This window comes from Microplitis demolitor, chromosome 6, assembly GCF_026212275.2.
Source record: "Microplitis demolitor isolate Queensland-Clemson2020A chromosome 6, iyMicDemo2.1a, whole genome shotgun sequence".
Lineage (NCBI taxonomy): Eukaryota > Metazoa > Arthropoda > Insecta > Hymenoptera > Braconidae > Microplitis > Microplitis demolitor.
In genome coordinates this window covers 22,131,133-22,158,179 of record NC_068550.1, presented here as the reverse complement: position 1 = coordinate 22,158,179, position 27,047 = coordinate 22,131,133, and the positions used below count along the sequence as shown (strand labels likewise).

The window sequence follows — 27,047 nt, the reverse complement described above, 5'->3', positions numbered from 1 at the left end:
ATCTGTTGTTACTTAAAAAAAAGTCTTATTTTTATTTAATGATTTTAAAATAAGTAGATAAATTTTTTAGAAAGTTTCTACAATCTTTTCTTTTAGATTTGATCCCATGTAAAATAAAAATTAATATTAAGTAAAAAAAAAATTATTTAAACTACGTAATTTTAATTATTCAAATTTACAAACGTGAAAGAAGAAATTAATATTTTTATTTAATTATTTTTTTTTTTTTCTAGTTTTACTTAATTTTAATTTTTAAAGTAATTAAAAATAAGTTTTTTGTATCCAATCAAGTAGAAAAAAAATATTATCTAGCCGATGAAAAATCGTTATCTATATATATGAGTTATATATATAATTGTGTTCACTAATGTCAGCTTGGCGTGCATAATCGTGAGCATCTTGGAAGTGCATATACATTTCCTGTGCATCTTCTTCTGATGAAAATTGAGCTTTGAAAGTACGTCGTGCTAAGGGTTCGAATGTATCATCAATTGCAGTCCATATACATTCATTTTTTTCAACCTTTAATATGAAAAAAGAAAAAAAAATAATTAATTATCATATTGTAAGGTAAATGTCCCTATACCGGAACAAGACCCAATACCGGAACGATTTGATAATCATTATATTATATTTCAACTCGTACGGGATGAAACTAAATAAAACTTTCTTTACTTAAAACCTTAATCTTTCACTTAAAAAATAAGATATAAAATAGATTTTAGAAAATATTTAAAATATGAAAAAAAAAATGTAAATTAGAGCAATAGTCTCGGATTCATGACTTTTTCATGTCTCTTAATGGTTTTGCTAAGAAATCAGTCAATGGTCTTAAGCTTATAGAAAATGCATAGAATTACTTTTCAATAATTTTTTTTTTTGTATATGCATCTTGAATGACATAAAATTCAAGAAAACATATTAAAAATATGAAAAAAATAGTATTATTATATTAATTTTACTGTTCGTCTATTGGTACACCAAAATGAACCCGTGCCCAGTACCGGAACAGCCAATCATATTAATGTTATCGATAGACATTAACAGTGAGTTTTATTGACTGGCTAAATCAAGTACAATATTAATTATTACTGGAGCCCTAATATTTAATGCAGTATGTATAATTGTTATACGAAATAGATTAAGTATAGATAAACTCTAATTTAAATCATACAAAATTAATTTTTGTTTTTAGTTTTTTTTTTTTCAATTATTTTTCTAGTATAACCTCAAATGATTTATTTTGTTTCTATTCTTTAGTTCAAAATATTTATTTTCATTAAATATTCAATCATTTTTAAATTTTAAATACATTTTAGATTATGGGTGTGATATAGCAGACATCAGACAAATTTAAAATTATTAATAAATCGAGTAAATAATTAATAATATAAAATTTTAAAAAATGCAAATTCAAAAAATTTTGAAATTAATAGTGCTTTTTTTGTAAATATTATTTTTTTAATTATTTATCTTATTTATTTATAATTCTAAAGTTCTCTGATGTCTGCTACATTAATACGCGTTTTACATTAATATTTTTTAATAATTATTAATATTTTCACCATGAATAAATGCAAAAAATAACTTATTTTATTTACTGTTCCGGTATTAGGACAACCGAATTCCCGTATTGGGACAAGGCTATTTCAGCGTTCCGGTATTGGGTCTTTTGGGTGTCATAAAAAAAAAATTTTTTTTTTCTATTAAATTTAAGAAAAATGAACTAATTTGATTATTTTTGAATTGGTAAATGTCTATTCTATATGATGTAATAAATTATTTTGGTTTATAATTTATTTGAATATTTTTAAAACGATAAAAATCAGTCATATACCCTTCGTCGTTCCGGTATTGGGACATTTACCTTACACTATCAAAAAGGTGTCTGAATTTTTTCAAATTTTTTTACCCACCCAAAAAAAAGTTACGAATATGAAAAAAAGTTTTTTTTTTTTAATAAGCTATCTTTTCCAAAATTGACTGATCAGGACTTTTTTTTTTTTAAATTTATCTTTATAAACTTTTTTTTTGAAAAAAAAAAAATAGAACAAAATTATTTAGTTATCTTCAGGGTGGCCACACATCGGGAAAACCAGGAATAATCAGGGAATTCAACGCACCCGGGAAATATCATGGAAATGTCAGGGAATTTTGAAAAGTATCCGGGAATTGATATTTCAAAATTTGAAGAATTTTCAATACTTATACACTAATTATAAAAATTAAGGGATATTAAAAAAATTTCAAATTTTAAAGTGATTTTCAATAGGTTATAATTCGAAGGAAAATGGTCGTACAACAAAAACAAAAAAGGCAAATTGTAGCTTCAAGTGTCTGGTTTTCTGATCTGATCTTTCAATTTTTTTATTATGTGCGGTTCCGGAGTAATCCTAAGAAAACTATCGAAAAATAAATTTACCGAATTTTTACTCGTCTTAAAAACAGTCATCGCGCTTCAATACTGTTTTCGATAATTATAATTGATTTTCGATTGTTACGGAATTGTGCATAATAACAAAATTTGAAGACCAGATCAGAAAACTAGACACTTGAAATTACAGTTTGTGTTTTTCTTGTATAACCATTTTCCTTCGAGTTACAGACTGTTGAAAGTTACTAAAAAATTTGAAATTTTTTTAGTATCCCTTAATTTTTGTAACCAGTGTATTTTGAATTTATTCAAATCATAAAATTTCTTATTAAATATTTCAACTTATAAATTTTTAACATCGAATAATCAAAAGTAGGCAATATTATTTTATTTTTTACGGTTTCTCGCATCATTTAATTATGACATTTAATTATTGAAAATGAAAATATAATTAAAACTTTGAATATTTAAATGATTCGAAAAAAATTTCTAAATCATGGAAAAATGTGAAAAACTTTACTGGAAAACCGGGAAATATCAGGGAATTTTGAAATCATTTCTTTGTGGCCACCCTGATCTTGATCGCGGGTCAAAAAATTAATCTGTTTTAAAATAAATGATAAATTCAAATGTTTTTTTTTTTAATTCAAGTTTATAAATCGTAATTATTTTATAGAGGAATTTAATCTGTTTTTGTCCGTACTATTCCTTATCCAGGCCAAAGTCAGACTTATTTTTGTCCAGTTTTTTCCTTGCAAATTTTCAGAACTAAAATTTTTAAAGTTAAAAAATTAATCTAGTTTTGTCTGCCCGTAACGCAATTGTTTTTTAAAACAACAGGTCGAAGACAGCTTAAAATTTTTGTAAAAGATCAAAAACAGATCAAATTTTTTTTTTTTCAGAAACTAGGCCCTTTATCTCACCCAATATATTTTACTGTGTTCTTTTTTAGAGACACCTTATAATTTAAAAATAAAAGTCTTACCTGAATTTCCGTTTCTATTGCGATAACACAGTTGCAAATATTATTTCCTGAGGCAGTCTCGAACATAATCCGCGCCCCGTACAATTCAGAATCGTACAGCATCTTGAGCTGACCATCAGTCAACACATGCCACCCGTCATCTTCTAGCAAAAACAACTTAGCAGCTCGTTCAAACATCATCGATTGTTCATCATCTTCTTCATCATGCTCATCATCGTCTTCTTCTTCGACATGATACTCCGGGTAGTCATCATCTCCATGTGAGTCTTCATTATTACGCGGTGGTCTTTCTCGTAACTCCTGCTGGGCTTTATCTATCGCCTGCTTGAACTCCATTGCCAGTTGCGGGTTTTTGAATCTCACTGCCAACTGCTCCAACACAAGTTCACCTTCAATGTAATTCATTCCCACCCATATCCAACTGCGGTCAGATGTTTTTAGCGGCTGGAATTCCAAGTCTGGTGATAAGGAAAAGTTGCAAACAATTTTGTGTATTTGCTCACGTCGCAGCAAGAGCCGATAAGTTCCTTTCTCAACATGGTGCAGAAGTTTCATGTCACCAACACCTCGTTCTTTCCATTCTTTCGTTTCCGTTTCATATCTGTACAATTTCGCACGTTGACTGAATACTTTTTCTTCGTCTTCTTCGCCAGTCCAAACTTCAATCGCATCAGGTAGTGGAATTATTGGCTCGTAATGCGGATCATATTCCTGACCATCGTCTGCCTTATCATCTTCCTCGTCTTCATCTTTCTTAGGAGTTTTTTCATTTTTAGTTACCGAAGGCTTAGAACCAAACAATGATTGTCCTGCGCCAGCAAATGAGAAATTAGGATCCGTTTTGAAACCAACTGGTTGACTGGCTTTGGCTGCGAGACTGGAAAACGTTGTGATGTTATCGGTATTTAAAAATGCAGTGGGTCCATCTGCTTTCAGTGGAGTTTCTGGTAATTTAGTATTGGAACCAGTGCCTAATGAACCAAAACTCATTGTAGCAGATCCGAATGCTGTTCCACCAAATATTGATGTGTCTCCAAAAACTTTGGCTGACGTTGTTGTCGGTGGTGTTGCTGTTGAACCAAAAACTAATGAACTAGTTGATGCTGGTGTTGCTGGTGTTGAACCAAAAACTAATGAACTAGTTGATGCTGGTGTTGCTGGTGTTGAACCAAAGACTAATGAACTAGATGATGCTGGTGTTGCTGTTGTTGAACCAAAGACTAATGAATTAGATGATGCTGGTGTTGCTGTTGTTGTTGAACCAAAGACTAATGAATTGGTTGCTGGTGGTGTTGAAGTTGCTGGTGCTGAAGTTGCTGGAACGGATTTAGCTAAGCTTCCAAATGAAAGAGCTTGAGAATCATTAGCAATCGAACCAAAAATAGAAGTTGGTGTTGCTGTTGGTTGCTCAGTCTTAGCTGTTATGGTCAACCCACTTCCAAATGTACTCGAAAATGGTGTACTTGCTTTTAAATTAAATCCTGTTGAGCTTGATTCAGATTTACTTGCAGTATTGTTGCTGTTTCCACCAAATATTGAACTTCCAGTTGCACTGGAAGCACCGAAAACCCATCCCTGGTTTTGTGGTTCGCCAAATGATTTATTGAAAGCCTGGCTTTTGCCAAAATTAACAGTCGACAAAGTTGGGCTACAAATTGTTTTATCAGCAAACAAATTTTTCGATTTATCAGACTCGGAAGTATCAGGAATTGCAGAACTGCCAAAAACAAAACTTGGTTTTTTATCTTTGTCATTTGCTGCAAGTGAGTTGCCGCCAAAAACGGGCGTAGCTCCGAATGTTGGGGTCGTAGTCGAGCCAAATGAGAATGAATTGACGCCACCGAAGACCATGGAGCTAGTGGTTGATGCAGGAGCTTGTGACGGCAATGGGCTCAATTTAGGTGGCGCTAATTTGACATTGAGTGGCGTAGTCGGTGAAGCAACGGTTTGAGGCTTGGATTTGTCGCTTTCAAATAACGAGACATCTGGGTCTTTGCATCCGATACATCCTGGACAGTCTTCTTTTTGTTTGTAAGCGTAAAAGTTTTCGGGAAGCTTCAATTTCAAAGCTGCATCTTTCTCTTCCGGTGTGACTTTGAGCTCATAAACCACTTGGACATCTTGGGTGATACTTTGATTTGGAGAAGCTGGTTGATTGGTTGGTGCCGATGACTCTTCATTGGTATCAAAAGCTACATTGGAAATAGCGAGATCAGCAGCTTCCTTAAACTCTTGAGCAATTTCCTGGGTTTTAAAACGACAAGCGAACTGGACATATTCTATTTCTCCATCACTGTAATCAGCTGCGTACCACATCCAGGTTTTGTCATCTTTTTTAGTTATGTCTAATTCCGTTGTTACAAAGTGATTGAGGCATAACTTGAGCGTTTGTTCGCGACGCATAACAAATCGGGTTTTCTGGCTTTCTTCATGTCGAAGGATTTTGATGTCACCCAGTCCACGTTCTTTCCATTCTTTACTTTTGGCATCATATCTGAAAAGCTTCGCGCGATGACAATAGAGAACTTGCTCGTCTTCTTCACCAGTTTTTACTTCAACTTTATCAGGCAACGGTATCACAGGTGCAAAATAAACATCCTCACTCTCAGCGACTTCGTCTTCACTCACATCAGCAGCACCAGGTGATTTAACTGGAGACTTTGATGAAAACTGAAAGTCAAATGACTTTCCAGGTGATCCGAATGCGAACGTGTTGGGTGTCGGCGGGTCAAGTTTTTGTGTGTTGCCAAAAATGAAGTCTTTACTTTCTGATTTTTTACCGAACACACTGAAATCCAGTGGCTTATTGTCTCCAGGTAATTTGACATCAGCAACTGGTGCTTTGAATGTAAATCCGCTGATACCAGAATCTTTTGATGCTTGTGAATTTAAACCAAATGAGAACGTGGGTGCTGATGACGAACCAGTAACACTTGGAGTGTCTTTTTGACCCTTCAACATGTCGGTAAATAAATTAGTTGATTGTGAAGTTGCTGTCGCTGGTTGCTGTGCAAATCCAAAAGTAAACGTTTGCGTGGATCCAGAGTTGTTTGGTTTTAATCCAAAGTCATTCGGTTTTGGCTTAGGAGGCATCGACGGATCCACAGGACTGTCACAAGCAATGCAGTAAGTATCAGATTTAACGTTTCGTATGTAACAGGTTTTGCATTCCCACGAATCGGGTTGTGGTTTAAATAATCCACCGAACGATGGTTTGGTGTTTGAATTATCAGCTGATGTTTGTGCCGATGGAGCTTGTGGTTTTAATATTTCGGTGATTTTGTGACCTGTCGAGCTTACAACTGATGGAGCAGAACAAGCAACGCAGTGAGTTGTTCCCGCGTTATTTCTGGTATAGCAACTGGTACATTCCCAGGAGCCAGCGGCTGGTTTGAACATTTCTGATAAAGACTGTGGAGCTGTTGATTTAATTGATTCAATTACTTCAATTGTTTTGCCATTTTTGACAATATTTTCAGCAGGAATTTCATTGTCGACCATCATTTTTATCAAGCGGTTTACTTTATCACGGAAGTCATCAGCTTCTGTTGAATCTTTGAATGACACAGCATAAGTTTCATGCTTTCCGGATTTTATCTGTTCCGTGGATGACCAGCAAAGAACATTTGATGCTCCACTTAAATTCATAACAATGAAATTACCTGTTATCGTTTGGTTGATAGACAATTTCAAAGTGTCTAATTTTCTCATCAATATTCGCAATTTACGTGACTTTTCGTTGAGCAAAAGCATCAATGATCCCATGCCACGATCTTTCCATTGTCCTGACTCACCAATACTGCGCATCAAACTCGCATTCTTGTTAAACAAAACCGCTTCATGATCATCGTTTATTGTTCCCATGATTTGAGAACCTGAACTCGATACTGATGACAACGAGGACGATGACAAGCCTTGTGGTTGATGTAGTGGTTTACTTGTAATGGTTACGTCAGCTAGTGCATTAGATAAATCGGATTTAACTTCAGGAGCTGATGCAAAGGTTTTGGTAAAAGAGAATCCGGTTGCTGGCATTGATGGTTCGCTTTTGCTGAATGAAAACCCAGCAAATGGGCTTGGCTTTGGTGGTTCTTCAGCTTGCTTGAGTTTATTGTCATCAGCAGATACCGTCGATTGAATAACTGGCGTAGAAGTGAATGAGAACCCACCAACCATCAACGAACCTGATGTTTTATCATCAGTTTTCTTATCAACATCTTTAGTTTTAGATTTTTCCGGGTCTTTAATTTTCGGCGGCGATAAGGGGATTGATTTTTTCGCTTCATCAAATTTCTCTTTGAATAACTGAGCTTCTTCGACTAATTTAAATTTGATACAAAGTTTTTCTAGTCTAACTTCTTCATCAGCGTAATCATTAGCCGCCCAAGTCCAGGCTTTATCATTGTTTGGCATTGCTTTGAGTTCCATATCAGACGACAATAAATGATTAGCACAAATTTTCAGTACCTGATCACGTCTCATTAGCAAACGGACTTTGCCATCTTTATTACGCAGCAGTTTGACATTTCCTACACCACGATCCTTCCATTCTTTGTCAACAAAACGGAACAATTTACCCCGAGCGCAAAATAACGTTTCTTCATCTTCTTCACCAGTTGTAACTTTAACCTCAGCTGGAAGGGGAATCACCGGCTGGAAATCAGGAATCGGGTCATGCTCAACTTCGACAGCTTCAATAGAACTGTTGTGAGAACCGGTTGATATCACACTGGTATTTATTTTATCTTGTGATAATGGAATATTATTGCTACCGATTATCGTACTGACGTTCTGATTCGTGTTGAAAAATGATGGCAAGTTTGCTGACGAAGGAATTTTAGCGCCCGTGGGCATTAAAATCTGATAATTATGTGGAGTACTAGTGGTAACTGGATTTGAATTGGCAATGGTTGTAGTTTTACGATGCTGGGGTGGAATGACAATACTGAGAGTCGGTTGGACAATTGAAGCACTAGTTGGAACAGTATCTGAGCTGGTGATCGTAACATTGACAGGCGGGTCTTTATTTACGGGTACGTTTTTAATTGGGGCTGGTTCTTTAGGCGCTGAAGCAGTGGTCGATAAATCGATGCCTGGTTGAACTGGGACTTGATTTTGTGGCGGAGAGACAATGTCATGTAACGGATTGATTAAATGTGAATTGAATAAGTTAGGTTGTAACATACCTGGTTGCATCATGTCTGGAACTTTTGGGATCCCAATAGAACGTTCAGGCGTCGAGGGATAGAGTGCCGGCAATGGAAAAACTCTCGGGGGATAAAATGGCTGCAGTTGGCTGGGATCATTGAATGGTAACCCTGTGTAATAATTACTCAGCTGATTGGGATAGACCAGAGGCGAGTATGGATGACGCGGTGGTTGATAAATATTAGTCGGAATATGCGGCGGTGGAATAGCTGGTGGAATTATGGGTTGAGGTATTGGCTGAGTATTTTTCAAGTTAACCTCACTGTAGTCTTCATCATAAACATAAGTGTCATCTTCGTACTGATTAGCACCAACAGCAGGTTTTGATTTTTTTTGTTTCGCTTCAAGCCGGAATTCCGACATTTCTTTTCTTAGATCTTCAACGATTGCCTGCAATTGTCTGTTAGATTCAGTCAATGCTTTGTTAGACTCCAGTAGTGTTTTTTGTTGGTCCATTACGCTGTGCAAAATATTATCTTTTGTGTACAACAACTGGCGGATTTGTGCGTCAAGACGTTCGGGACTCGGCCGAGCTTCTGATTGGATTCGGCTGCGCGTAATCTCGCTGTCTAAAGTATGGTGATGACGTGGAGTACTTGCTTGTCTAGGTGTGCGATGGTTATTACGCCGGGGTGTTATGATACTCGAATGATTAATCGTCGAATTGGCCAATTGTTCAGTGACGCTGTGAGCAGACGAGTAACTTTCGTCAGACGCATTGTCGGCCTCGTTCTTGGCGTCGTTGCGCCACAATTCATCTTCAATAATCGCCAGTCGGCTTCCCAATTCTGCGTTTAATGGATGGTTTGGATTTATCCCTGGACTACGCAACCGATCTAAAGTCAAGTAAAAACAATTCCGTGCTTTCGTCAACATTATCGAGTACTGAGACCGTACTGACGATGTGATGCTCTCTTTTGGTAATGACTCAACTAATTCATCAGCAAGTTTTTTGTAAATTTCTCCTTGATGGAAAGAAGCCTCAGGACATTTCAATGACTGAAGAATGTCGCTCGCTTGTTCATAGTTTTTATCACGGATGTATTTACATGCAATCAATAGTCTACCTTCTTCCAATGCATTGCTGAGCTCAAGATTGCTCATTTCTTTGCCTTGATAATCGAAAATTCGGGTGCTTATCATACGAATCTGTTGATTGTTGAGTAATCGCTCAAGTAATGGGACTGCTGCAGACCAGTACAATTCACATCTGGCTTGGATGAATGTAAGATCGTTGTTATTATCTTTGTCTTTGAATAATTTACTCCGGTGGTTAAAAATTCGAGCCAAATGAACCAAAATACTGGGATGCAAACCGTGACTGCCAATGCAACGTATTACTTCCAGTCCGCGTTGAACTTCCTGTCGTATTTCCCCGATGTCACTGAAAATTATTTCAGATCTTCGGTAAATTTTATAAGCGTACGTCCACCATTTTTCTTGGACCGACGTGCACAGAGTGTTCGTTAAGTCGGCGGGCAATGTGGGCATACGTTCAGGTGACAGCAGTCCGCTTTTTTGCTGTTCTTCAACAGTTTTCAGAGAACACAATATAGTGGCATTCAAGAACGCGTCTATATCGAGAATTCCGAGACTGTCAGGCGAAGCTTGAGTTAGATTGTAAACGGACAGTTGCAAATTTGGAAACACGTGTGAATATTCATTGGGATAAGGCCCGGGAGCTTCATTGCTATTCAAACGCGGCTTGTTTACGATTCCAAGCCACACGTGATGATGTAGGGAATCGGGATAAACTTCTTTAGACTCTTCGTCGTATTGTTTGAGTTCAGTGGCTGACAAAAGTCTCAAAGGGGGATTTTGATTTGAATTTTTAACAAAATATGAATTAGCTGGGTTTTGAGTTTTGTTATTAAATATTTTACGATAAATGTTTTCGCGCCAAGAATTATTCATAAACTCTTCAATTTTGTCCATCAGTTTCTTCGGATTATCACGCGCGTAATCTTGCAGCACGTGCGCAGCTTGACTGCAACGATAACATCCTTCTTTACGCCATAAATTGACGAGTGTTTTAGAAGGAGCTTTCAAACCAGTAGTCCATGAACCGGTTGGATCTATTGGAGCAGCATGAAAAGCGCTGAGTAACAATGGGCAGCACAGTCGCGCTATTTCAGTCCAATTTTTCTGCTCACGTTTTGCTTTACGCAGCAACAGACAAGCGAGATGGTAGTAAAGCTGACCCGACATGTGATGGAACATTTGATCATTGAAAGGTGAATTCTGTTGAGGCTGTTGTTTAACTTCATGCAAAGCTGAGTCGAAATTCAAAATTGCTTGAGTTGCCTCGGCGATTGTTTTCACTTTATTACCATCTTTGCATGATAAAGCAGCGAATCTCTCCCAAGACGCGACATAATTTATCCAAAATGATGAAGAAAATTTATTGGTTTCTTTAAATAATGTCATGACGTCAACTAAAGTTTCGTACCACTGCAAATCATCTCGATGAATGTAATTGGCTTCAACATCGATCGCGTGACGATAAGCATCAGCAATACGGTTTTTAGAAATGTAATATTTTATCAGTTTAACGCGCAACATGACGTCTGATGGACGTGTTGATAACTCGGATATTATTAAGCCTTCAAGATCGTCATTGATTCCAGATCGATCTGATGACAACATTTTTTCTTTTAATTGAAATACTATTTGGTGGTGGGGAAATTTCTCACCTGCTCGGTCGACCCAGTACTTGATACGGTTTATGTCCAAGCTGATGTCTACGTCTATTAAAAGCTCGCATACTTTTAAAATCAAATCATCTTGACGACCGTCTAGTTCGAGTGATAGCTGGTACTGGGCTAAGGCTGCTTCCTTTTGTCCCAATGCTTCATTTATTTGAGCGAGTAATTTGTGGGCTGCTGCGGACTCTACTTTTACTTCGAGATAATTCGATACATATCGACGAGCAGACTCGAAGTCACCGACTTGGTAATACAGCTTGGCTATGTTGTAACAACGAAGTGATCTCTGTTGAAAAAAAAAATACAATTTTTTTTTGTAGAAGACATCAAATGTTTATGATACTGACAGTAGCAGACGTTGGACAAGTTTTTTATTTTATAAACAAGTTATTTTTGAGGGAATACAATTTTTAGGCCATGCGTAAAAAAATTTTTGAAATTTTTGACATGAAATTTATTTAAGTTTTTTCTATAAAAATTTTAGTTGTTTGTTTGAAAGAAATAAACTTTTTTAATGTCTGCTATTGTCAGTATCAGGTGTTTTGCTATGAAAATAATTTGATAATTAGATTTAGGTAAATCAGCGGATATTTGTTTAAAAATTCCTGTGATAAAAATAAAATTAATTTTAAAATTTTCTAAATGTTTCAAATAAAAAAAATTCTGATTATTTTTTTCTTTGTATTTACAAGATGTCAAATGTTCAAATAAATTAAAAAAAAAATTATGTAAGTGAGCGGGGTTTTATCTTTAAAAATTTTTTGTTTCAAATAAAATAAATTTTTTAAATTCTTGAAAATAAAAAAAAAATTGATTAGTTTGAAAATAGATAAAATGATTTTTTTTTATACAAGATGTCAAATTTATTTTTTATATAAAAAATGACAAATAATTAGATAAAAAAAAAATTTATGTGACGGAATTTTGGTTTAAAAATTTTTTTTATCGAAATAAAACTCAATTTTTGAATTTTCAAAATGTTTGAAATAAAAAAATTTTGATTATTTGAAAAATAAATAAAATAACTTTTTTTTTTAAATACACGATGTCAAATGTTTTGATATAACAATAATTTGATAAATAAATTAATGTAAATCAGCGCAGATACACATTTAAAGTTTTTCTAACAGAACTAAAATAAACTTGTAAATTCTTTGAAATAAAAGAAAAAAATTTGATTTGAAAATATGTAGATAGAATAATTTTTTTTTTTATATACAAAATATCAAATGCTTTGTTATGAAAATAATCTGATAATTAACTTTAAATAGGTGAGCACATTTTTGAATTTGAATATTTTTTTTATCAATATAAATTTTTCAAATGTTTGAAATAAAAAAAAAAAAGGTGGGTTATTTTGAAAACAAATAAAATAGTTTTTATTTTTTATAATACAAGATGTGAAATCTTTAAACATAAAAAAAACTTTATGCAAATGAGTGCATTTTCAAATTAAAAAATTGTTTTCCATCAAAATAAAATTAATTTTTATGATCCTGAAGTTAGCAGGCAATTAGTAATTTTCTGATTTTTTTTTCAACAAATAAATTGCAAAAAAAAAACAAAAACTAAAAATATGCACATGTACAAAATTTAAAAAACTTCAGGTGCAATTTTTTCAAATATTTTTTTCTTTACTGCTTTAAAAAAAGTTAAAAAATAATTATACGTCGATTAACTTTAGTCTCATTAATTTTTCAATTTTGAAATGTTTAAAATAAGAAAAGAAATTATTATTTTTAAAATAAATAAAATAACTTTTTTTTTTTTTATATACAAGATGTCAAATGTTTATGACATTGGTTAGCCGACGTCTAATGATTTTAGAATTTTTTTAAAAATGATAAATTTAAAAAAATAAAATATTTTTAAAAATTGCACCGATAGTTTTATAAATTTTCTGCGTGTGCATTTTTTTAGAGTTTTTATTTTTGTAATCGATTTGTTGAAAAAAATCTGAAAATTTTTAATTATCTGCTAATCAGGATCATAAATGTTTCGATAAAAAAATAATTTTATATTTAAATTTAAATAAATTACCGCATTTTCAATGATAGTAAAGTTAGCAGACATTTGAAATTTAAAAAAATTTTTTTAACAGATAAATAATGAAAAAAAAAATATTTTTAAAAAAATGCACATGTCGTAAATTTCATAAACTATACGTGCAATTTTTCAAAATATTTTTTTAGTATTTATTCTTTTGTTAAAAAAAATCAAAAAATTTTTAAATGTCTCCTAACTTTATTGTTATGAATTTTCACTTTAAAAATTTTTTTTATTAAAATAAAATAAATTTTGAAATTCTTTTAAATGAATAAAAAATTTGGTTAAACTGAAAATAAATCAAATATTTTTTTTTCATCGATAATTGACTCGGCTCCAAAAATAAATTACACTCAAAATTTAAAAATTCATAAATTTTTTCTTTGAAATTTATTTTCGACCTTGACTTGACTCACAATAAAAAAAAAATTTTCAATTGTACAAGCAGACAATTGTCAAAAAAGTCATTCGATCTAATGACTCAATAAAAAATACAAAATTACATATTTATCATTGATAAATATATAAATCGTGTAAATAATGATCTTGAAAGTGAAAAAGTATTACCGGCATGAAAAATTATTCGAGAAATATGAAAAAATGCCGGAAGACATGTTGATAGGCTTATTTACCGTATCTATATATATATATATATATATATATATATATACATATGAGTTAACCTCACTCACCTCCTTTTCGTCCGTGATTTTACGGAATAATTCTTGCACATGACGATCAACTGACGTTTTAGTTCGAAACATTTTAGTAACTAGTATAATTGTGTTACATCAAATGATTCCTTTTTTATTTTATCACAATTATTTATATTGATATCAATTTATCAGATGATTTAACAACGTTATTCCAACCGTTGATCACAATTGCTTTCAAATGGCGGTTTTTTCAGGTGAATTTAACGTATGCGTAAATACAGAGCGCGTGTTCCTATGCGCATCTACTTCTGCGCAGACTGAAATAAAATAAAAACATTTTTTTTAAATAATTATCAACACTAAATATAAATAATTTTATTAAATGTAATTAATATTCCGCTAATTAATTAAGTAATTATCATTTTATATACCCGCGTAATTTTAAAAAATCATTTTTTCAAATATTCAAAATTTTATATACCCAATACCGGCATGCTGTCAGCTGTTACATTAATTATTTTTGTAAATTAATTTTTATAAAAATTTAATTTTTACTCATTAATGAGTTAATTATTATTGTAATTAATTACTGATAATTATTTAAATTATTTAAATAAAATATTTATTTTAGAAAGCGCGCGCTTTTGCGCATGTCATTAAAACAATTATTTAAATAAATAATTAAGTTAAAAAATATATATTAAATTATTTGTTTACTTTTTAATTAATTTTTTTAATTACTTTATAATTTAATTAATTTTTGTTATAAAATAAAAATTGTAAATTCAATGTTGCCAATAATGAAAAAAAAAAATTGTTATTTAAAACTTAAAAAAAAAAAATATTTACTGATAATAAAAATGATTTTTTACTGCATTTGAATGATAATTGTAATTTGTATTTAAATATGAAAAATAATTAATAGTAGTGATATTTAAAATGAAATATTTTTATACATGAATAATTTTTAAAATATAAAAATAATGGCAATGTGGTTATGGTTCATAAATAAAATAATTATTATTTTTAATTTTATCAAAAAGTTATTTATTGTTAGTAATAAATTAACTGACTCGAATGTATTGTATCGTAGTAGTAATTATTTAATAATTAACAAACCCTATGACATGGTGGTCAATAGTAATAATAGTAAGGTTAAGGTAAACAAATTAATTTTTAAATTATTTTATTAATGGACCCAGTTTCTGACATTTTTTAAGTGCCGGTTGGAGTTATACTATAATAATTAAAGATTTAATTTAATAAAATAATAGTTCTATCGACTAGTTTATGATTTGTCAAATAAAGTCATGCGCGTAAAATAATTATTTGAATCGAATAATAATTTAAATTGACGTTTTAAAAATTGACATTCAGAGACTTAGTTTCTGACCCTCAGAATTTTTCAGGTCGCAGTTTCTGACCCCCAGTGGCCTAGTTTCTGGACCTCAAATTACACAAACCATGATTAGGCTATGAAGTACTTACTAAGTTTCAAAAAACTTAAATTATTATCTAGACAAATAAATTAAATATTTATTATAACAAAAACATAGTTTTTTAATGTTTAAAATATAAATAATTAAAGTTACTTTAACTAGCGGCTGTTCTTATTATTTTTCATCGTAGCTCGTTGTCTTTTTTTTAAACTCTTGAATAAAAAAACAATAAAAAAATTAATTTTGTCATAATAAAAATATTACTCAACTCAAAGAGTCATAACAATTTAAATACTATCGAAATTTACATTATTTTTATAATAATTTCATTACTCCAAGAATATGTACTTTCAAAATCTAATTATGATCTTTTATTTTTAAAAGTGAATATTAAATGTTAATTTATCACTGTATGATGAATAATAGTAGAAAATAATTTTAAAAAACTATAAATATTGATATTGTTACATTTTATAGACATGTAATTAAACAGATAACCTCGCTCGCAGTAAGTTAGAATTTTAGGGTCAATAACTCAATCATACCTTTAAAATTGAGCCTAGTTATTGACCCTCAAATTTCAACAATAAAACTCACTTTGATATGTTTTATAAATGTATTAAAATAAATTTTAATTAAATATTGATCTATCCATCTATTTTTAGTTACATTTTTTTTCTTACATGATAATTAGTGCACAGATTCAAACGTCGTACCTCCTAACATAAACTGTTTAGACTCTGCTTAAAAAATGGCTTCCTCAGCCACTTATGGCTAAAATATTTTTTTTTATTCAGTTTATATTTTCTGTTTTTTAAATTGCCATTAATTAGGCTTAGAATAAATTACAATAAATTAAGAAAAAATTGGTTTTCTTTTTAAAGTTATAGTTTTTTAAGTAAGTTAGAAAAAAGTTGAAAAGGTCAGAAACTGGGCCAGGTTTAATAACTGGGTCTTTTACCTTAATTGCTTTTTTTTCAGAAAACGCTAGAAAATGAACTAAAAAAAATGTTTCCACATTTAGCGAACCCATTATTAAAAAATGGATTTTATTTTGTGCATCGTCTTGACTATCCAACAAGTGGAGTAATTTGTATAGCATTAAATAAAAATTCAGCACGTGCTGCATCAACGGCATTTGAAAAAAGAAAAGTTAAAAAGTATTATCTAGCATTAGTTCATGGACATATCAATGAATCTCATTTGATAATTAATAAACCAATAGGTACTTAATTAGTGCAAGGCATCTGCCTGCATTATTTTTGCTGAATGTATCAAATGCCTACAATATTTTTTTGTACATTAAAATGCTTACTATTCGTCTACTGAAATTTTCTACGGGTTTATTGCCTGTATAAATATAAAATATGTAATTTAATTGCAGACTGTTCTGTCACTTGAAAATATTTCATGATGTCCAATTGATTACTGTTTTACTGCGTACACAAATCAATGAAATTCCTAATTAATGTAGATGAGCTTCTGATTTATTTGCCGAGAATATCAAGCACGGTGAGGGAAATGATCAACCAAGACCGATCACTTGAGAAAAAAAACGCAGCTGATCGAAAAATATCAGGACCAGTCTTCACAATAGTACCTGGAAAATTCCAAGTTTTCTATTAGAAATTAGTCGCCTGATCAGGTAATTTTCTACATCTGTGAGATTCAGTCCAGTATCTTATGATGGACCGGGCGAGTCATACTACTATGAAAATTACCGTGGTTCTGATATTTTACAGAGGAGCTGTGTCTTTTTTCTCAAGTGATCGGTCTTGAACGTTGATAATTTCTCTCAGCAAGTACTTGGTTTCCTCGAGAAATAAATCAGAAGCTCATCTGCATTAATTATTTCATTGTTTAGGCACGTAGTTAAATAGTAATCAATTGAACATCATGAAATTTTTTTAGTAAGCTATAGAACTACAATAATTTTTTTATGCAATTAAATTATATATTTTATATTTACTGGCAATATAATTGTAGAAAATAAATTTCGTAGGCAACTGAACAGTAAGCAACGTAATGTTTATTTGCAAATTAATTTATAATTAATATATGATATTTCCAGGTCAAGATACCAGAGAAATTTTAGGTAATAAAAAAATGTGTACTATTGATGATAACCATTGTATTAAACCCCGTGATAGCTGTACATTATTACTGGTACTTGAAAGAGGATTACGGGATGGTAAACCAGCTACTAAAATATTATTACGTCCTCATACGGGCCGTCGACATCAACTGAGAGTTCATTGTTATTATATCGGGCATACTATTATTGGTGATTACACTTATAGTGACCGAAAGGATTCAAAACCTCACAGGACATTTTTACATTCTTTTAGGTTTGTATTATTCATTTTGTTTTTTTTTTAATAAATATTTTATTAAAACTAATACTAATATTTTTACAGATTGGCTTTGGATAATGAAATTGAAAAATTTGATGTCCGGACATCGGACCCTTTTAATAGCAATGACTACTGTAATAAATGGGCACCAACTAATTTAATATGTACTTTAAATAATAATACGTTTGATATTATTGATAAATTAATTTAAATCACAGTAAAAATTTTAAATATAACCGCAGATTGCGGCTTTCAAATGAATTTTACAAAACTTCTCATGTTGAGTCTTTTTGGACATCAGTCACTGAGAAAAAAAAAATTCAAGAAATTATTTTTCTTGTTTCTATAAATACTTAAAATAAGTAATTTTTTTTCTAAAATGAAATTGATAGTTTTTATTTTAAGAAAACTATCTTTACTTCAGTAATTAATTTCTAGAAGTATCGAGCGTCGAGTCTCGGGTGATCGGTCGAGGTTCAAATCTTAGGTACAGTAAAATTATTTATTTATAAAAAAAATGTTTGTTAGGGTACAAAACTAATCTGAACATTAGATAAAAAGGCGAAATATCTAATAATTAAGGCCAGGATTTTAGCTTTGATTTAAAAATAATTATCGAAATAAAAAAAATTTTGAATATACCACGTTTTTAAAACGAACTAAAAAGTATAAAATAATATTTCTCAATCTCATGAAGATTCAAAACGACATACAAATTCCGAACATCTAACAGATAGTTCTGAAAATTTATAATTGTGAATTTTTAATAGTTATGAAAATACTTGTAAGATTTAAAACAAAAAACGTGGGGCGCATGCAATATATAACTATAAGAAGTGTAGAGAAGAGCTGTCAATGGAAAACTTACAAATCAGTTCATATTATTTGCAATGCATTAAAATTGTTAGTTAAACTATTAATGCATCAATTATCTGTTGCATGCGCCCCACGTTTTTCGTTTTAAATCTTACAAGTATTTTCATAACTATTAAAAATTCACAATTATAAATTTTCAGGACTATCTGCAAGAAGTTCGGAATTTGTATGTGGTTTTAAATCTTCATGAGATTGAGAAATATTATTTTATACTTTTTAGTTCGTTTTAAAAACGTGGTATATTCAAAATTTTTTTTATTTCGATAATTATTTTCTGCTTTTTAGTATTGTGTAAGTGAAATTTTGAAATCGATTTTAAAGGCCTGAGTAAGATAATGACGGAGACATGCGACAAATTTCAGTTTCTTTTCACTTAATCAAATCTGAAATAGAAAATCGCTATTTCTACCTACCAATATATCAAACTCATTTTTTATAAGATTTATACTTCAAAATATTTAAACAAATCAAAGCCAGATTCTTTTTAGTTAAAAATTTTGAATATATGACTCTATTCATGGTGCTGGAGGTCCTAGTCATCGCATTTTTTCCATCCCCTTCATTGTATTTTTATTACACGGTGTTTGTTTATCTGTCATTCAGTTGTGAGCTATATTAAAAAATATAACTCATCCAGAAATTAGTTTTAAATTAATTATAAAAAATTCGTACTGAACAGACAAACAAACGACTATCAATTTTGTATTCGATTTTTTTTCATTTGTTTCAATTTTTTTTCATTTTTTTCTTCCTCTTCTAGTACTTCTCTTTCTTATTTTAAAAAAATTTTTTTTCATTTTTTTGCATTGTCACCTAATTTTGAGCTTTGTTCCAAATTTCAAGCCTCTAGCTCATCGAGAAGTAACTTTAAAATCAATTACAAAATTCCACCCGAACAGACATAGATAGAAGCGAGTTAATAAAAATGTGGTAATAAATGGTGTGAAATTTTTTATATTACGGCGGAAATATTGGTGGTATAAAAAAATTTTTTGAATAAAAGTTATTTAAAATTTAATTTTATAAAAAAAATCTCTTTTATAATTTTTTTTTAGGACTAATACGAAAGCCGTAATTTCAAAACTAAAATTTTCATGATTAAAAAAAATTTTAATCATTCATTATGAATCTCAATTTTACAATTACGGTGGAAATATTCACCGTATAAAAAAATGTTTCAAACAAAAGATGTAGAAAATTTAATTTTCTCGAAAAAATGTCTCCTATGATTTTTTTATACGGCCCATATTTTCACCGTAATTTCAAAATAAAGATTTTCATAATTAACAAAAGTTTGAATCATTCATTATGAATCCCAATTTTGGATTTACGCGGGAAATATTAGTCGTGTAAAAAAATTATAAGAGATATTTTTTCTAGAAAATTAAATTTCCTAAAACTTTTGTTTGAAAAGTTTTTTTGTAAAACCAATATTTTCGCCGTGAAATTAACCGTTTGACAAAATAAATTTTTTTATCAGTATTAAGCAAGTAAATAAAATATTTGAACAAAGTACAGTTGGACCTCGTTATAACACTATGCTGTCTTTTTCATAACCAAGATATCGCGATAGTTTGAGAGAGAAACTAATAGTCTTATAACGAGGTTCTACTGTAATTATTATACTTGATTGAAGAAAATAATTGCTTGGCACTATGTAAGTAACTAAAATACTTGAATCAATCATTTTTTCTTGAAAATATACATTTTTTTTCTCTCAGTGTACTTAGACCCAACATTATATCAGTACAACTTTTTATCAGCGGTCTTTTATAATTATAGGTTGCAATTTTTTGAATTCGCTTCCACTTTAAATTACGTGATACAATCAACACTTTTAAATCATATATGTGCGTGAATGTCTGAATGTTTATAATTCGTCTGAAAAAACTTTTAATTTTTACTCAACAATAAATATATATGTTGCTTTTATTTTTGGTAATTAGGAGCAGCAGCTTTATCATCTTATAAATAAATAAATAATTATTTTAATAAAAATATTTTGCAATTGAACACTATTTATTTTAAAATTTAAAAATTTTTAAATTTGAACACTTGCTCATCACTAATCTGTTATTTCTTTGGAATTTATAGAGTAACGTTAAACTTAATAATTAATACTTATTTCCACTAAAATAATATTCGCATTTTAAATTATTTTTGATAAATAAGAAATAAACCATATTTAATTTAAATTTGTACTTTACATAAAAAATTTCTAAACTGTATGATTTTTTTATGTTATTTCATCTAGACCATAGACTCCTTCGTTATTAATACAAAAAGTTAAAGTTTTTCTGTCTAAATACGGAGATTCTCTGGTATGTATGTGCCGTTGATCGTTAAATTTACAAAAACAGAATGAATTTGTTACTTGACAAGCCCAAATAATACCAAGAGCTGGTGTTCCATTATTACAAACTCGGTCAGTAATTAAATTATCATCGATTGCTGCTGTTAACTGATTAATGCAAATGATACAGATATTATTCTTAGAATAATTATGCAAAGCTCTGCCAATACTACGCAGACTTTTTGCGCGATCTTTTAAATTAAGTGTTTCGTATTCAACACGATATGGTGCAGCTATAGAATCAATTACGATCAATCCTATTTTTTCTCTTGTTAGCATAACTGGTATTTTATGGACTATGCAACTCTCCAAATCATCCTGGAAAATATTTTTAAAATTTAAAATCAGTAACTATCTTTATTTTTATTTTTAAGAATAGAAAGATTTCATACAGAAATTATTAAAAATTTTACTGTAAATTTGAAAAAAATTACTTGAATTTTTTAATTAAATTTTAGATAAAAAATAAAATATCAAATATAAATATAATTATTTTTTTACTTTCCTTTACATTGCTCAAAATTTTCAAGTGATAAATGTCAGAAAATAAAAATTTCTTGACTTAAAAAATTTTTATTTGCCTTAACAAATTTTTTGCGTTATGAATTAAAAACAAAAATTTTCTTAAAGAGAAAAAATTTTCTTAAGCCAATAAAAAATTTTTTAGCATAAGAAATTTTTTTTTTTCATTTCGTAACACAACATTATTTTTGTGCCAAGAAATCCTTTTTTTCTGTCCATTAAAACCGAATCCCTGATTAAGAATGATGATTAGAAAAGATTTTAAAAAATTTGAATAATTTTTAATCTTTATAAATTATCAACGAAAGTTAAAAAGTATTTAAAGCGATTAAAAAATTTTTTTAGGGATTAAAAACTATTTGGAAGCTTTCATAAAAATTTACTACTTATTATTTGTTCAAAATCTTTCCAGGAATCAAAACTTCACTATTATTTAGCGATTGAAAAAAATTTGAAAGAATTTAAAAATTGTAATATTTTTTAATTCTTATGAACCTCCGTATAAAATAGAATTCAATTATTAAGTGATTGAAAAATATTCGAGAGTATTGAAAAAAATATTATATTTTGAAGTCCCAAATCTTTCAACTATAAAAAATTTGACTTATTGGGTAACTGAAAATTATTGTAAAGTATTAAGAAAATTAAGTAACTTGAATCCTTTTAAAATTTTTAGAAGAATTTAATGTTCATAAATTAGGAGGATTTTTAATTTATGGAATAATTAAAGAGCGTTGAAAAAATTTTCTTTTTAATTTTTTCCAAACACTGTTCTTAATCAGAGATTGTCCAAAAATCAATTAATTTTATAACAGGTAGTTATTCTAAAAACCTGAATTTTAAGTTAAAATTCTTTTTTAACTTCCCGCTAAGAAAATTGTAAATTTTCAAAAATTCGGGAAGTTATTGTTTTCCCCCCGATTTTGAACTCATAATTATCAAAAACTAATTAAAGTTTAGAAAAAAAGCTAGTACTCTATTTTATAATTTTTTGGATTAAATCCCAACTCAATATATACATGGAAAAAAAAATGATGCCCAAAATTTGAATAGTTTGTAGTTTATTTTCGACTTAAAATTAGTATATTCGATACTAATATCAAACCAGGATCATTATATATATTACAAAATGGCTATTATTTATATCAAAATTTAATACATATACAAGTGCAAAATTTGTAATTTCGTATATTAAAATTAATATGAAAAAGAATCGATAAATTGATATCTACAGTTATTACAATTCAAATAAACATAGAAAATTTTAAAAATGAGAAACCGAAAAATTAGTAAACGTACATATTAATATATAAAGATCTAGTATATGTATTTTTCATTTTATTATTTACCACTTATCCGATATATGTATGTAATAAATTAATTTATAATAACGAATAAATAAAATTTTATATTAATTATTAGTCAATGGGATAGAATTTATAAAATAAGAGTTAAAAATTTTCGGTATTTTTATGAGCAACAAAATCAGTATCTAGTAAGGTAAAGGTCCCAATACCGGAACAAGACCCAATACCGGAACGATTCGATAATCATTATATTATATTTCAATTCGTACGCGATGAAACTAAATAAAACTTTCTTTATTTGAAACCTTAATCTTTCACTTAAAAAATAAGATATAAAATAGATTTTAGAAAATATTTAAAATATGACAAAAAAAATGTTAATTAGAGCATTAGTCTCGGATTCATGACTTTTTCATGTCTCTTAATGGTTTTGCTAAGAAATCAGTCAATGGTCTTAAGCTTATAGAAAATGCATAGAATTACTTTTCAATAATTTTTTTTTGTATATGCATCTTGAATGACATAGAATTCAAGAAAACATATTAAAAATATGAAAAAAATAGTATTATTATATTAATTTTAGTGTTCGTCTATTGGTACACCAAAATGAACCCGTGCCCAGTACCGGAACAGCCAATCATATTAATGTTATCGATAGACATTAACGGTCAGTTTTATTGACTGGCTAAATCAAGTACAATATTAATTATTACTGGAGCCCTAATATTTAATGTAGTATGTATAATTGTTATAAAAAATAGATTAAGTATAGATAAACTTTAATTTAAATCATAAAAAATAAATTTTTGTTTTTAGTTTTTTTTTCAATTATTTTTCTAGTATAACCTCAAATGATTTATTTTGTTTCTATTCTTTAGTTCAAAATATTTACTTTCATTGAATATTCAATCATTTTAAAATTTTAAATACATTTTACATTATGGGTGTGATATAGCAGACATCAGACAAATTTAAAATTATTAATAAATCGAGTAAATAATTAATAATATAAAATTTTAAAAAATGCAAATTCAAAAAATTTTGAAATTAATAGTGCTTTTTTGTAAATATTATTTTGTAATTATTTATCTTATTTATTTATAATTTTAAAGTTCTCTGATGCCTTCTACATTCATACTCGTTTTACATTAATATTATTTAATAATTATTAATATTTTCACCATGAATAAATGCAAAAAATAACTTATTTTATTTACTGTTCCGGTATTAGGACAACAGAATTCCCGTATTGGGACAATGCTATTTCAGCGCTCCGGTATTGGGTCTTTTGGGTGTCATAAAAAAAAAAATTTTTTTTTTATATTAAATTTAAGAAAAATGAACTAATTTGATTATTTTTGAATTGGTAAATGTCTATTCTATATGATGTAATAAATTATTTTGGTTTATAATTTATTTGAATATTTTTAAAACGATAAAAATCAGTCATATACCCTTCGTCGTTCCGGTATTGGGACATTTACCTTAAATGATTTTTTAAGCTAATCATTGATCAGTGATATCGAATTCGAAAATAAAAGTTTGTAACTTTTGGAATTTGTCGGCTGGAAAAATCAGTATCTAAGATACCAATTTTTAATTTGATCAATCATTACTTTTTAATAGATTACGCCATAAATTAATTAACTTTCACTAATAAGTCACGTATTATATCTAAAAGTAATAATATTTACTTACTTTTTGAAATAATTGATAGTAATTTTTAGGAATTTACAAAAATTAGCAAACTACTTTGCATTAAGCACATAATAGTACTAATTATTGATAACAGATTCGACTTTTTACTATTATTTATTAATTTTTAATATTCTATTTTTCCGTGTAGATCAATTATAAAGAATGAGGATTTTCTTGGCGCAAGAAATATTTTCTTCTCGCCCCAAGAAAATTTTTGTTTCCAATTGACCATGCGAAAATTTTCTTGGGGCGAAGAAACATTTTTTCCATCAAGAAATCCTCTTTTCTGTGAACATATTTTCATTAAACATTTCGCTTCAATTTTTTTTATATTATGTAAACAAACCGATATTCATATAAAGTTAATAAATTTTATTGAATTTTCATGACAATCATCGAAAATCGAAAAAAAATTCCTAACAGAGAAAATAAATATTTGAATACTCACTACTGTTGATATATGTTCAATAAATACTTTATTTCCATTAATATTATACTTTTTAGCAATCGGTGACATTTGTAATAGTTGTTGGAAACGTCGAGATGGAAATTTAGCTTCTGTACAAATATAAATAACACCTGGAATAAAATTTAAATAATAATTAATCGTTTTTTTATTTTTTTAGAATATAAATTAACAAGTAATTGTAAAATACTTAAGTAAAATAATGTTTTTACCAGCTTGATGACCATTTGACGTCGGTATTTGTGAAGTTAAACATAATTGCAAAGCTAATTGTGTTTTTCCAGAACCAGCAATGCCATAAAACTGTGTAATCCCGCGTCTCGAAATACCACCGCGTAATAAATTATCAATTATTTTACAGCCAGTGGTTAAAAAATTATCATTTAAATTTTTTGATAATTTGTAGGCTGTTTGAAAATTTGACATTTTTTATAATTTACTTATTTGTTCATTTAAAATTTTTTTGTGGACGATCTGAATTTTATAATTTTTAAATTTCAAATCACAATTTAAAGTTACCGCTAAAATTTTTTCCGGTGAAATTCATCTTTAACTTAATAAGTAAAATTTAATATAAATACTTTTTTTATTTTTTATTTATTTATTTTGTTGTAAAGTTTTAAAAATTTCATATTTATATTTAATTGTTATTATGACGTTGTTTGAAATGATTATAAAAAAAATAAAAAAATTGTTAGTAAAGTGGTTATGTTTTGAGGTTTATTCTGTACCGGTACAGTAGGGATGGGCGATAAAAATCGATGTTTGAACTATCGATGTTTTTGGAATTCGATACATCGATAATCGATGCAAAATTTCCAACTATCGACATCGGAATGTGATGGCGCGAAAATTCAAAAACTTAAAATATACGAAACACTAGGGGAGAGTGGGATCAATTGAACCATGGGGCAATTGAACCAGTAAATTTAAAAAATCGAAAAAAATATAAAAATGAGTCGTCCTCTTCGGATTACATTTTAATACACTAAATCTTAGCCTGACTAAAATTTCGAATCTGAACTTTTTTTTCAGCTCTTGACAAATTGTTTAATAATTTTTTAATTTCCAAATGTAATCTTAAAATTTGTTTTGTAATACCTTCTTACACATATTAGTCATAAATTTCAATCTTTACTTCTAGTAAAATAGTTATTTAATAATTTTTTTTAAACTAATTATTTCAATAAAATCATATGGGGTCAATTGGACCAGTACTCTCGGGGACGGTTGAACCACACGAATCACACTGTGAGCATCAGACATGCGCGCGCATTTTGACAGAATGTGAACCAAGAAAAAAAATAATATTATTGACAGAAGTTTTAAAAGTGATTGTTATAGCATAAAATATTATATAAAATAATCAATATTATCAGAAGTATTGTAATTTTAGTTTTAAGCTGTAATGAATAGTAAATTATTCATTAAAGTCATTCGTTGATGGTTCTAATACTCTTGGTTCAATTTTCCCCGACTAGTGGTTCAATTGCCACCGCACAGGGGACGATTGAACCATTTGATGCAGTTGTACAATTTCGTATTTATTAAAAATTTTCATCATTTGTTAAGTTATGTGCTTATGAGAAATGATAGTCTATATAATAAGTTATAATTTCTTAGAAAAAAAAAATTATCATTTTGCTTTTGTTCATATAAAAAAAAATCGGTCTGTCGGTTGACCCTGCGGGCCAGCCCCAAAACTTTCCGCTGTTTTCGACCTCAAAGAGCTCGAAAACATTAGAGTAGATATATTTTCGAGCTCGAAAATGATATCACATGCAATTGTTTTTTTACGATCTTTTCAAGTTCTAACAAGTTACCTGTTATGCTGAAGTTTGAAAATTTAAGAATCGAAAATCATCAATGAAGCGGTTTTTAAAATTTAGTTCCTGATTATGTTCAGTAAAATAAGTGTATTGAGGCAGAAATCAATGTCAGGGATCAAAATCAAGATTTAAATAAGTTCTGACTCATGTAAGAAACAATAAAATATGAAATATCCGATAAAAATATTAAAAACTACGTTTTATCGATTTTTTTGTTGATAATATGATT

General features: G+C 29.2%; 3 protein-coding genes across 3 annotated transcripts; 1 reads left to right on the top strand and 2 right to left on the bottom strand.

Moving 5' to 3' along the window:
• On the bottom strand, positions 1–14,246 carry LOC103569728 (E3 SUMO-protein ligase RanBP2). Its single transcript, XM_008547191.3, has 3 exons — positions 14,011–14,246; positions 3,360–11,558; positions 1–522 (listed from the first exon to the last, which is right to left on the bottom strand). Exons 1-3 carry the CDS (start codon positions 14,080–14,082, stop codon positions 331–333), a joined length of 8,463 nt encoding a protein of 2,820 aa, XP_008545413.1. The 5' UTR covers positions 14,083–14,246; the 3' UTR covers positions 1–330.
• Positions 14,247–14,845: 599 nt separating this feature from the next.
• Positions 14,846–20,566, top strand: LOC103569729 (RNA pseudouridylate synthase domain-containing protein 1). Its single transcript, XM_053739981.1, has 4 exons — positions 14,846–15,134; positions 16,395–16,638; positions 17,485–17,761; positions 17,831–20,566. The coding sequence occupies exons 1-4, from the start codon at positions 14,958–14,960 to the stop codon at positions 17,976–17,978; spliced, it is 846 nt and encodes a 281-aa protein (XP_053595956.1). The 5' UTR covers positions 14,846–14,957; the 3' UTR covers positions 17,979–20,566.
• A 150-nt stretch (positions 20,567–20,716) lies between these two features.
• On the bottom strand, positions 20,717–26,297 carry LOC103569737 (DNA repair protein XRCC3). Its single transcript, XM_053739982.1, has 3 exons — positions 25,202–26,297; positions 24,972–25,102; positions 20,717–21,314 (listed from the first exon to the last, which is right to left on the bottom strand). Exons 1-3 carry the CDS (start codon positions 25,413–25,415, stop codon positions 20,880–20,882), a joined length of 780 nt encoding a protein of 259 aa, XP_053595957.1. The 5' UTR covers positions 25,416–26,297; the 3' UTR covers positions 20,717–20,879.
• Between the last annotated feature and the right edge of the window lie 750 nt (positions 26,298–27,047).

What these genes read in the sequence shown, in the direction of transcription:
- LOC103569728 (XM_008547191.3), bottom strand. Translation starts at nt 14,082, where the DNA reads ATGTTTCGAACTAAAACGTCAGTTGATCGTCATGTGCAAGAATTATTC. An exon ending in AAATCACGGACGAAAAGGAG is followed by an intron (nt 11,559 to 14,010) that starts GTGAGTGAGGTT and finishes TTTTTTCAACAG; the next exon opens with AGATCACTTCGTTGTTACAA. An exon ending in CAATAGAAACGGAAATTCAG is followed by an intron (nt 523 to 3,359) that starts GTAAGACTTTTA and finishes TTCATATTAAAG; the next exon opens with GTTGAAAAAAATGAATGTAT.
- LOC103569729 (XM_053739981.1), top strand. Translation starts at nt 14,958, where the DNA reads ATGGCAATGTGGTTATGGTTCATAAATAAAATAATTATTATTTTTAAT. An exon ending in GTAATAATAGTAAGGTTAAG is followed by an intron (nt 15,135 to 16,394) that starts GTAAACAAATTA and finishes CTTTTTTTTCAG; the next exon opens with AAAACGCTAGAAAATGAACT. An exon ending in GATAATTAATAAACCAATAG is followed by an intron (nt 16,639 to 17,484) that starts GTACTTAATTAG and finishes TGATATTTCCAG; the next exon opens with GTCAAGATACCAGAGAAATT.
- LOC103569737 (XM_053739982.1), bottom strand. Translation starts at nt 25,415, where the DNA reads ATGTCAAATTTTCAAACAGCCTACAAATTATCAAAAAATTTAAATGAT. An exon ending in GTCAAATGGTCATCAAGCTG is followed by an intron (nt 25,103 to 25,201) that starts GTAAAAACATTA and finishes ATTTTATTCCAG; the next exon opens with GTGTTATTTATATTTGTACA. An exon ending in TTGAACATATATCAACAGTA is followed by an intron (nt 21,315 to 24,971) that starts GTGAGTATTCAA and finishes AATATTTTCCAG; the next exon opens with GATGATTTGGAGAGTTGCAT.